This window comes from Prunus avium, chromosome 8 (assembly GCF_965620075.1).
Source record: "Prunus avium chromosome 8, drPruAviu1.hap1.1, whole genome shotgun sequence".
Lineage (NCBI taxonomy): Eukaryota > Viridiplantae > Streptophyta > Magnoliopsida > Rosales > Rosaceae > Prunus > Prunus avium.
In genome coordinates, this window is record NC_142291.1 from 28,311,464 (window position 1) to 28,323,210 (window position 11,747).

Below are 11,747 nucleotides of genomic sequence, written 5' to 3' on the forward strand. Positions count from 1 at the left end.
AGCTACTTTTTGTTTTTCAAGTTTACCCTTATTAATGTATTAACTTTTTTGTTTTAATTTACAATAAGCTAGCCTTTTTATAATTTTTTTTTACAACAACCTTGTTAAAAAAATTAAATAAATAACGTTTTTTTTTTGTTAAAAAAAGACGTCTTTTTTTTTCTCTGTAGAGAAATGAAACTCCTATTTTCTCTTTGTTTCTATTGGTCATTGACAATGGCTATGTAAACATCACATGTGCAGCTTCCGCCTTAGACAAGTTTGACTGTTTAGTGCAAAAGAATCATCCTTCGAGCATGGTTAAATATCAATCAATAGTGGTCTAAATTCTTTTGTGTTTAAAAAAAAAAAAAAACGTTCTCTCTTGAAAAGAAAAACATACATTTTTTTTTCTCAAATAAACAGACGTTTTTTCTTATTTAATTTTTTAACAAGGTGATAAAATAGTTACAAAAAAAAAAGCTTGTGTGATGCATTAATGACATTGTTTTAAGTGTAAGAAAATTAACACACGTTGTGAGAAGAAGGGAAAATATACAGAAGAGAAGGTTAGAGAAAAAGTTGCTAGCATAATAATAATAACTCAACGCTTATCCGTTGACCCAATTAACAATATATATATAATCAAAAGGTCAGAGTTTTATTAAGACGAAGTGTTGGTTACAACAAAGTCACTCTCTCAAGACAATCACTTAGGGCTCGTTTGGGGCTGCTTCTCTAGGAAGTATTTCTGCTCATAAGCGCTTCTAACAAAAGTGCTTTTATTATAAATATCTTGAATTTTCATAAAAAATCAAAGTGTTTCCTAAAAAAGCACTTGGAAGTTGGAAGGGCTTCTCGAAGAAGCACAGAGCAAGTGCTTCTCCAAGAAGCACATAGTAGGTGCTTCTTCATGAAGCACTTCTAAGACCCAAAAACACTTCTAAACTTTTCTGTCAAACGCTATTAGAAACGTTTTTAATTGTCAAAAATCGCTTTTGGCATTTCCAAAAGCACTCACAGGCCCTTAACCAAATAGGACCCTCTTCCAACCAATAAAACCAAGTCACTCTCTGAAGACAATCACTTAACCAAACCAATAAAATAATCCTCGCTCTATAATTAAAGAGGCAGTACATGTGCCGTCCTTTCTCTGAGACTCCATCATTGGTCTTTCATATTTTTGGGCGAACAGCATCATTGGTCTTTCTTCCTTGTACTGTAAGATTTTATTTATCTCAATTTTGTAGATTATGTGAACAGAACATTGAACTTTATGCTGTGAAGAGAACAAGGCGATTGATACTTTGGTTTATCGGGCAGAAAGAAAAGAAAGAAGAAAAAGGAAGAAGAGGAAGAAGAAAGAAGAATCCAACCCAACCTAACCCTCTTCGAGAAGGAACACCGCGCGCAGCACCAACCACCAGGTTCGGTGACTCCAGCTTTCTTCTTCTTCTTTGCTGCTCGACGAGATACTTTTTTATTTTTAAAATTTGTTTTGTTTTGTTTTTTTTCCAGTTTTTTCCTTTTTCTTTAATTTTTTATATTCTTAGCTAGTAGCTGGTATTTGTTTTGTCGTGTTCGTGTTTGATATTTTAAGCCCACTTTTCTTAACGGGTTGACACGACCCGGCAAACACGATCAGTGTGCCATGTAGCTGGTACTCAAAACGATGTCGTATGGTTTGCTCTCCACGTTTTTTTTGGGTTGGAAACTCTCCACGTTTATACGTTCTCTCTTTTGTCTCGACATTCCATCTGCGAATAGTGTGCGTTCTTCTTTGTCCCAAACATGAGAATTCCCTCTCACTCTGTCTCTTCTCAAGCAGATATTTATTATATAATTAAATCCATTTTATTTTAAAATTTTATCTTTCGAAATGCTCTGAAGCACAATTAACCTGAACCGGAAAAAAGCAGGAATTTACGTGAACTCAATTGCAGCGACCAGAAGCACAAGTACAAGTGTGAAAGAAGACAAATCGCAAATATACATCACAACCCAGAAACCACAAATCGTTGCTCGAATCCAGTACACAATTTATGTTCAAGGGTTAGTTTAAGGCTCACTTCAGCTTTTATATATTGGATGAAGCTTGGGCAAAAACAGGGAAAGAGTTAGTTCATACACAGAGAGACTGGTGGTTTGGCTTTGCTGCTCTGTTTCTCTCACTCCAATATTCGCCAATTTCTTTTTGGTAAGTGAGATTAGTTTCTGATGATTTCTTGACTCTCTGATTAAATTTATTGCTACCCTTTTAATATTTGGGTTATTGAATTGTTGGGTTTCAATCGATTTTTTTTTCTTTTTTCAGAATGATGGATTTGAGGATTGATATGCCGAGGGCTTCCTTTGCTCAAGTAAGTGCATAAGTTTCTTCTTCTGTGATATTTGCGTAGTGGGTATCTTTTGCTTTGGACTGAACCTCTGTTGCACCGATACGCCAAAAATTGGGGGTATGCCCGTATCAGATACGGCCCCGATACGATACGGCACTGATATGGGGATGTTGACTTTAAGATACGGCTCCGATACTCCATCGATACGGTCATGATACGCTCGCGATACGGTCCCGATACGTCAAGGGGTAATTTTGACGGCAACCGAAAAAGAAGAAGGAGGAAGAAGGAAGAATGAAGAACAAAAAGAACTTACTTGCGAATCTTCAGTTGCTGTGCGAAGAAGAGGCGGCTAATTAGTGAAGAAGATGATGTTAGGTGCCCTAATTACAATACGCACCGTTTTAGTTGCATGTTAGGTGGCCTATGTTAAAAAAAATTATTTTATACAATTTTAAGTCTGATTCATTCATTTGGGACCAGCCCAATAACTGAAACAAGTCATATATGGCCGAGAAAAACATAATGAACCAGAAGAAAAGGCCCAAAATGCTAATTTTACATATATATGTTTATATTTTTATAATTTATATATTTATATTATTTTAATTGCAGTATTGGTGCCGTACCTGTATCCTATTTTTTGGAGATTTTCTGTATCGGCATATCATATCGTATCGGAGTACCTGTATCCGTATTGGTGCAACTTAGGGACTGATACATATCTTGTGCTCTTTAATTTCCAGCGCAAATTACCCGTTAGAAGTTTACTTCTTTTACATTGTAATTAGATTGGTGTTTCCTGGTTGGAGGTTGAGGCTTTGCTCTAGATGATTTTAGCCCACAAAAGAGAAATTAGTCTATATGTTTCAATTTATTTTGGAAGCATAATCAATCTAACTAAAAATGGTCATGTAGGCAGACAATAGAATAGTCACTCTAAAAGATTGGTGTGATCATAAAAAATGGTATTGACAAGCTTTTAAATGTGCTTATTGACCTACTAATTAGTTCAACTTTGTGTTTTATTTTAAATTCAGATATTTGTTGTAGTCCATATAAGAAAGGGCCTATTTCTTATTGTCTTCTACATAGTTGAAGCACCTTCATATGGCATAATGAAGTAAAAGAATATGATTGAATTTGATCTGTACATTATAGCGAGGTTGTTCTTTAAAATTGGCATGCGGAAAGTAGGAAACCTTGAGTTTGTTTTCTACCTCACCAAATAATTTAACAAAAGAATAAAGTAGTGCAAAGAAGGCTTCTTTGAAGCTTTATTCTTTGGATGATGGCTTTGTGTAATTGATGTTGTTTCTTTGTTCATGTAATCGGAAATGAGTTTTAATGTAGGTAATAAACTTTTAAGATAAATTATGAGCCTGAAAAGATTGCAAGCTTTTTGAGAGGGTAATGGATTGTGAATTATTGGGCCATTTATTGCAATATCAGAAAAGTCATGTATTTGGATGATTATGGCTGATTGATATTCATTCATTTCGTATGCTACTTACTTTGATATTAAAGCCAATGTTGATCCTGGGTTGTGGCTGCTGCAGATTGGCAATCTCGGGCTTCTGCTGCTATGGCATATTCTACACCTTTTTGTCAGCATATGGTACTTTCTATTGGGTGTAGCTTATGTGCTTCAAAGCTATCTTATTTCTGGTGGAGTACTCAAGAGCTTCAAAGCCCTTAATTTGGGCAAGCTACGGTACCTGGCAATTGTGATAGAAAGTGAAGAAGCTTACCAAACATCAAAAGTAATTGAGCTGCTGCAGTGGCTAGAAGCTATTGGTGTGAAGCGTGTGTGCCTCTACGATACAGAAGGTAATGGTGGTTTGCCATCCTGATTGATGTCAGACGCTTTCTACTATTGGTATGCAACAATGTAACATATGTATTTAAATCTTGTGTAATTATTTGACTTTTCTGATGTCCAGGAGTGTTGAAGAAATCAAAAGAAGCCATCTTGAATAAACTGAAAAACGCAAGAGAATTTAAGGTGTTGTCTTCTGTCCCTACAGTAAAGTTACTTTCTGGTTCTACAATTCTCCACCGTAAATTAACTAATTAGCATACTGGGAAGCAGTTCAGGCTGTCACGATCAATCTTCGTGTATCTAGAATTCAGGATTGTGTTGAGACCAACAGAGTTTTCTTTTGATGCCAATACCAAGCAATTGCCTTTAATTTTTGTTTTATATTTTTAATATGACTCCTATATAAAGCATACATTGGTAGTCCACCACTAGATTACCGACGTAGGGCAAGTGAGGGGTAAGTTTATGCAAAGTAGTACTTTTTTCTTTAATTATATAGATCTGATAAATGATTTGTGCCTTTCACAATGGACAGTTATGCATTATTGATGATGCCAAAGTGTATACCCAACTTAACATCCATGCTGTGCAGGCTTATGAAGATTTAGTCGATCAAAACCACATGGCTCTGGAATTTTCTTCATTTTCTGATGGAAAAGAAGCTGTAACCAAAGCAGCTAACTTACTTTTTGTGAAGTATTTGGAGTTGGCCAAATCAGTTGGAGATCATGAAGAGAAAATCTTTACAGAACCTAACATGGATGAGGCACTAAAAGCTATTAGTATGTTTTACTGTCAGATGCTCAATTGTCTACAATAATGGTTACCTGCACAATTCAATTTGACCTTACGGGTGTTTATGGTAATATGCTTTCAGGTTGTAGAGGGCCAGACCCTGACCTCCTATTGGTTTACGGACCTGCAAGATGCCACCTTGGTTTCCCTGCATGGAGAATTCGATATACTGAGATTGTGTGAGTGTTCTTCGACAGATGTGTGATGCAGTTAGCTGCATATATTCCTATATATGTCTACTTGATGTCTAGTGAAACTTAAACCACAAAGCCATGGTGCAGGGAAAGATGGAGTAACCAATCTAACCATAAAAATAGGCCAGAGTTTTGAGCCAGCTGATTTGTGTATAATACATACATATACATGTGTTTGTGTGTGTATACATTTATCTCCTTTGTCTCATGCAGATTTGTTTTTCTGCAGTACATTTTCTGGGAACTTTTGTGCAACAGAAGCTTCTCCTTGATGTATTGTGTTTGTACCCATTTTGTTTCTGAACTGATTGTGTCCCATATTTTGCTTTACAGACATATGGGAGAATTGAAGTCTATGAGATATGGTTCCCTAATTAAAGCCATCTACGGGTTCACCACTGTGCGCCAGAACTATGGTAAGTGATGTTCCTTTTCATTTGTCTAATTGTCATCTCTTGTAATAGTTTGAGACTAAATTAGTGATTTCATAAGATCCCTAACAAGTTTGCAATGGTGTGCTTAAAACTGTTTATTGTATTTGTATAACTTGGTAACCATTTTCATTTAAAATAGTTGTATGGTTTTAATTTTCATCATCGAACCGAACCATAGAAACTGAAGATTTTTAGAATTTGGTTTGAATATTATTTATTGTTCTTGTTCCAACAGGTAAATGATATAGCAATTGGAAGTTCATAGCTTGGATAAATGATGGCTTCTACAGAGAGTTCTCAAAGTCCAAGCCTGCTTATCATCTTCCTTTTACCCTAATTATTACGTAAACAATAATCTTGCTCATGTACAAGACATCCATTATGTTATAAGTTATAACCAGTAATCTTCACCCAACTGCACATCTCTTATTGATTTTCAATTAAATGGCAAGGATAACCAAAAAAACACGAAAGTGGGAAATTAAAGGCAACATTTCATTTTCATAGACGAAGAAGAGTCGAAACATGTTAATCTGAACATGTTCATTTTCAACTTTTATTATTTCTTGCGGTAGTTGGGGCGTCGGTGCCCACCACAAATCTAGATGATACGCATGGCATTCATGTCAATTGTCATTAATTATTCATAGTCAACAGCAAATCTATAATCCTCTAATTAATTCTGTTCTTGAATTCTGTGAACCAAGGGGATATTTGGACTGATTGGTAATTTCAAATGCAGGGTGTCTAGATTTTGAGAGATTATTCGTATTACTTATTTATTTGTTAGTAATTAAATTATAGGTGTAGATATAATTATAGGTGACATAGCTTGGTTTTTGTACTTGTTTCATTATTTAATATTTCCTCATCAATAAAAAGCTATGGCCTTTCGTGCCAGAGTTTAGGGAAAAGAGTATTGGTTCATTAAATTCAACGGCAAATGGTGTAATTTGTTAGTAAAAATAGGGCTAGTTAAATGGTGTGAGGAATTGAATTCCACTTAAGAAGAATTTCTGTGTTTACTTCATATTAAAAAAATTAAAAAGTAAGTGGAGTACACACAAAATTAGGAATTGAATTCCTGATTTTAGAGGAATTCAATTTTTGGGTGGGAGATGATATTTTAATTCACAGAGAACTAACTCATTATGAATTCATCTTTTTTACCTATTATATCCTCGTACAATTTTAAAATTCCAAATTTGCCATCTACTTTAACCCAACAACAAGGACATTTTAGTAATGAGTACCACTCCTATTCCAATTTCATATGATGTAATAAACAACTTCAATAAGAATCCAGAATCTAACTCTCCTCAATTCATATGGTTTAGTAAACAACTTCAATAGGAATCTAGAATCTAATTCTCCTCAATCCAACTCCTCCTCAATTCATTTCATCCTCAGTTCAATTCATCCTAATCCAATTACGGGTTAGTAAACATGCCAAAAATATATATGGCAATACAATTGTAAGGGAGCGTTGAATCAAAATTCTAAAATACATATATCTTTAGTCTAAGAAATATGAATACGAGGCACCTAAATCTAAATGCCCCTTTTTTTACAAGAAAAGGAACACCTTATTATTAAGAAAAAAGAAATTAATTTCACAATCTTTTACATGGTTATATATTAAAACTAAAAAAGAGATGTTATAAGGCATATACATATTTGTGTTTTTTTTTTTCCCAAGCAAGAAAAGGTGTATTACTTAAAATAACATTAATGGTAGTTACCTATCACAATCTTCTTCCTACCAAAAATGAAACCATTCTCACAAGCTATTACATGGTTATCTATTAACATGACCGGTAGTTTAACGTCACAATCTTCTAACCAAAAAAGAAAACCTTACCATCTTTTTATCGATGTGATGTCCATCTCATAAGGTGGTATGTAAATGTGGGATAAAAATGTGATAAGTGTAGCATTACTAATAATTTGGATTAACCAACTTTTGGGGGTCGTTTCAAATTAGTACCAAAGCTTTAAAATTGTGTACGTATGTATTTGAACGCACGAAAAATATACAAACTAGTTAATCCGTTACTTACATCGTTCTATCAATTTAGCACGACCCTTAAAATTTGGTTACTTTTATGTAGTTCACCCTAATAATTTTCAATAGAGGATGTGATGACCTCAACAGAAACAAAAGATCAACTAATGGTAAGGGGAACCAGTCTGGCTCCATAGTGTTTTAGCTCTTGATGTTATTGTTGACTTGAATTAATAAAACTTCCAAACTGTTGGCAAAAAAAAAAAAAGGTAAGGGGAACCATAGACGAGGAGTGCCTTTTATGTGGGGCCCCAACCGAATCTACAATCCATAACCTCCGTGACTTGATTGGCGTAGTTCGATATCAAGCAACCGCAGGTGGAATGGAACAAAGAAGCTCATTCACGCAAGGATTGGGTACTTCTATGTGCAAATTCACTCACTCAGTAATCATGACTTGGGAAATTTTCTCGTGGTGGGCTGGGCAATTTGGGAAACACGTAATGGATGGCTATAGGAGGATTAAGCCTGACCAAGTCAGCTTGAGTGCATCTTTGTGGCTACAGGATTTTTTGCGGGTTAATAATTTCTTGGGGTCTCGTGGTGGGCATAGTCAAGCAGAACAAAAGTGGCAGCCAACACCTCATGTTAATACTCTCAAAACCAATGCGGATGGTGCTTGGAAGCCAGGGACCACAGAGAGGGTGGCGTTGGTCTGGTTGTAAGACTCCAGCGGCAAATTTGTGGTGGGTTGTGGGATTAAAATGGACAATACATTCTCTGCGCCACAAGTTTTGTGGCGGGTTGTGGGGTTAAAATGGATAATATATTCTCTGTGACATAAGTGGAGGTTTTGACTGCAAGAACATGTACAATATTGGCGATGGAAACGGGTTTGAAAGTGATGCTTTCTAGGTCACTCGGTAAGGTATTACTCATATTCGTCGTACTGAAAATCCTGATTTTATTTTATTTCCGATGTATTGTATAACGATTGTAATTCATGATTAAGGAACTGTCCTTGGCCCTTAATAAGAATTCAAACTTGTTGTACTAGTTGTTTCATGTCAATAATTTTTATCGCCTATCATTAAAAAAAAAAAACAGAAGATAAGGTATATATATGTAATTTTTTTTCCCAATAACACAAATGATGGTTGGGTGGCAATATCAATTATTGTTATAGGTCCTAGTTGAGCTATTATTGAGAATAAAGAAGTCCACTTTTCCAATAGAGAAAGAGTGTGATTCCTCTATTGCTTTTAAAAGAACAAAAAAAAAATTATTACAAGGGAAAAACACATTAGAAAATCCTTTCGAATAAAAATATATAAATTTTATTTTCTCCATTACATAGAAAACATTTATACTAAAATAAAAAGAAGAGTATTTAAATCCTACTAGTAATAATAAAAATCCATAGTAAACCCTAGTGGACTGGACTGTAAATCCTATTTGATTTGACTTTTGTTTTCGTCACCATCGCCTTGCTTGCTCTTCTCGAGCACGGCTTTCGCTTCTCTCCACCTGTGATATTTACCAAACAGCACCTCCATGTGTTCAATGGTTCTTCCCCTGGTTTCGGGGAGCATCGTGTAAAAGAAGACCCAACTCACCGCAGCAATCCCCGCGTAGAGAAAGAAGGCCCCACCAATCGTAATGGCCTTGGATAGTGAGAGAAAAGACATGGATATGGCGCCACTTGTCAACCTGTTAACGGCCACTCCCATACTAACTCCTTGCGCGCGTAGCTTCAGCGGGAAGATCTCAGAGCTATAAACCCATGTTATGGGCCCCAACCCAATCGAGAAGAACGCAACGTTGAATAACACCATGGTGATGCACAATGCGATGGCCCACGGGACCTTGTCGCGGTGATCATTGATGATCGTGAGGCCCACCGCGAGGCACACGAGCGAAAATACCATCCCAGCCACGCTGGTCAAAAGCAACCGGCGCCGCCCAAACCGATCAAGGAAAAACGTGGCGACCAAGATGGCAATGGTCTTGACAAATCCAACTGCCATGGTTACAAGGAGCAAGTGGTCTTTAGATTTGATCCCCGCCTTCTGGAAGATCCTGGGGCTGTACAGGACGACAGAGTCTATGCCCGAAGCTTGTTCGAAGAAGTGGATGCCGAGGGCTGCGATCAAAATGTGGCGAACGGCTGGCGTTGGGTGCAAGATTAAGTCTTTCCATACGCCTTCACCACGGCTTTTCTTCGCGACCGGAACAACGTCGTCGTCAAGGTCTTTGGCGATGCCTGCGGCTTCTTTGATGTCGTCTAGCCTCAACTGAGCCTCTTCCTTGGAGGCAGAGGTTTTGTTGAGGACGCGCTTGGCGTCCCCAAGTCGCCCCTGCATGACGAGCCAACGCGGCGACTCTGGCATGGCTAAGACGCCGACGGCGAGAATAATGGCGGGAAGGGCGCCGATGCCGAGCATGAACCTCCAAGCGAGGTGAGGTCGGAGCTTGGAGAAGGCGTAGTTGGAGACGTACCCCAATAATATGCCAAGATTGACGAAAACCTGTACATATTTATCCAAATAAATCAAATAAATTAGTATAAATTCCACACCTATAAACCACAGAAAGTCATAAAACACTTGCCAAAAAAACTCATACAACCGGTTCACCTCATCTCTTTAATAAATCTTACGTTGTCAAAAGTTGTTTCCAACCACATCCACATCCACATCCAATTCAAAAGTACAAAATCAAAATCAAACAAAGGGGATATGGTGGGGAGAACTGGATAAACATCATCACAGGTATCAAAAGCTGTTTCACATGATGTCTCCAAAAGTGCTTCCCAGGTTGTGTAATGTGATGATATCACTAGTGAGGAAACAAACACTTCCTACTTTTGTTTCACATGAAACCTGCTTAGTATTGTTTTGGGCTCAAAAAAAAAAAAAAAAAAACAAAGGTAAATAAACAAATAAGGAAAGAAAACAAACCTCAGGGAAAGATGTGAGGAAGCCACGGGACAAAGTCGGAGAGATCTCGGCGGTGTAGACCGGAGAGATCATGAGACCGTAGCCAACACCGATTCCAGCGACGAACCGGCCGAACATAAGGAAGGCGTAGTTCGGGGCGACGCCCATGAGGATAGCTCCGACGAAGAAGATGGCTCCGGAGAGGACGACGGTGTACCGGCGCCCGATCCAATCGGAGGTTCTGCCGGCCAAGCCCGAGCCGATGAGAGAGTAGATGTTCAATGTGCCGGTAAGTATTTGAATCTTGACGTCGTCGATTTTGAGGTCCTCTTGGATGAAGAGGTTCGCCCCACTCATCACACCAATATCTGTAAACAAAAGTGACCACACTCAGTTCATACACTCCAAAACCAACAATTCTTTTCTTGCAGAATTAAGATTAAAAAAAGTAAGAGAAAACGATTTCGAGTGCTAATAGGATAATTACCATAGCCCAGTAAAATTGATGTCATGCAAGCCAAAATGGAGCAGGCAATGGCGAAGTTGTTTCTCTTGGGTTTCTGTGGCGGATCAAAGTCTGCAATTAGTGTGTTCTTGGGTTGGCCGGAGATGGCCTTGTCTTCAGCTGTCCGGTCAGCCATCTCGATCTAGAGAGAGAGAGAGAGAGAGAGAGAGAGAGAGAAGTATCAGAGAGTGAGCAGCGACAGGGAGAGAAAGATATAGAGTGAGGAATAGAAGAGAATATAATTCATTCAATATATAAGCAAACTCTTTCTTCAAGTAGTATTAATTATTGTAAAGGGATTTATCCGTATGCCGGGGTTGGTCTTCTATTGGGATACAAATTCTGGATTGGATATGGACGATAAGGATTTATCCAAAAATAAATTCAAATAAATGCGGGACTCAAATGGTAAACGTTCTCGAGAGGTTAACGTGTATCCAAGCTGATGGTAAGAGTTATTACGCTCCTAATTAATTTCTTTGAATAATACCTAATAGAAATTGTTCTTTTGAGAGAAATAATACTGTTCCCTTCTTAGACTTGGATATGTATTATAGTAGATTAGGTAAGAATTCTATAGTTGGGGTCTTATCTAAATCCCTTAAATGAGAACCTATCTCTTAATCGTTGTGATCTTCTGTATAAGTTGATAAGTTCACAAGGCTTCTGCAGTCTTGAATTATATATATTTCATTTGATTTATTACAATGATTTCTGAATATTGAACACAAGGGG

General features: G+C 37.3%; 2 protein-coding genes across 4 annotated transcripts; one reads left to right on the plus strand and one right to left on the minus strand.

Moving 5' to 3' along the window:
* The first annotated feature begins 1,046 nt into the window (after nt 1–1,046).
* On the plus strand, nt 1,047–5,978 carry LEW1 (Undecaprenyl pyrophosphate synthetase family protein). Of its 3 annotated transcripts, none has more exons than XM_088245283.1 (10): nt 1,048–1,200; nt 1,303–1,406; nt 1,899–2,176; nt 2,294–2,339; nt 3,878–4,148; nt 4,262–4,323; nt 4,733–4,922; nt 5,018–5,114; nt 5,463–5,545; nt 5,799–5,978. In XM_088245283.1, the coding sequence occupies exons 4-10, from the start codon at nt 2,295–2,297 to the stop codon at nt 5,804–5,806; spliced, it is 756 nt and encodes a 251-aa protein (XP_088101409.1). In that variant the 5' UTR covers nt 1,048–1,200; nt 1,303–1,406; nt 1,899–2,176; nt 2,294; the 3' UTR covers nt 5,807–5,978. The 3 variants fall into 3 exon arrangements, with proteins under 3 accessions (XP_088101411.1, XP_088101409.1, XP_088101410.1); XM_088245284.1 differs by having other exon boundaries at nt 1,923–2,176; XM_088245285.1 differs by lacking the exon at nt 5,799–5,978 and having other exon boundaries at nt 1,047–1,200; nt 5,463–5,553.
* Nucleotides 5,979–8,879: 2,901 nt separating this feature from the next.
* On the minus strand, nt 8,880–11,317 carry LOC110770190 (putative polyol transporter 1). The gene is made up of 3 exons (XM_021974278.2): nt 10,995–11,317; nt 10,529–10,875; nt 8,880–10,096 (listed from the first exon to the last, which is right to left on the minus strand). The coding sequence occupies exons 1-3, from the start codon at nt 11,146–11,148 to the stop codon at nt 9,020–9,022; spliced, it is 1,578 nt and encodes a 525-aa protein (XP_021829970.1). The 5' UTR covers nt 11,149–11,317; the 3' UTR covers nt 8,880–9,019.
* Between the last annotated feature and the right edge of the window lie 430 nt (nt 11,318–11,747).

Excerpts from the sequence above, each read along its gene's own strand:
- LOC110770190 (XM_021974278.2), bottom strand. The coding sequence starts at position 11,148 with ATGGCTGACCGGACAGCTGAAGACAAGGCCATCTCCGGCCAACCCAAG. Across the intron at positions 10,876-10,994 it reads ATCAATTTTACTGGGCTATG|ATATTGGTGTGATGAGTGGG; the intron begins GTAATTATCCTA and ends TTTTGTTTACAG. Across the intron at positions 10,097-10,528 it reads TCCTCACATCTTTCCCTGAG|GTTTTCGTCAATCTTGGCAT; the intron begins GTTTGTTTTCTT and ends AAATATGTACAG.
- LEW1 (XM_088245285.1), top strand. The coding sequence starts at position 2,295 with ATGATGGATTTGAGGATTGATATGCCGAGGGCTTCCTTTGCTCAA. Across the intron at positions 4,149-4,261 it reads GTGCCTCTACGATACAGAAG|GAGTGTTGAAGAAATCAAAA; the intron begins GTAATGGTGGTT and ends TCTGATGTCCAG. Across the intron at positions 4,923-5,017 it reads TGAGGCACTAAAAGCTATTA|GTTGTAGAGGGCCAGACCCT; the intron begins GTATGTTTTACT and ends ATATGCTTTCAG.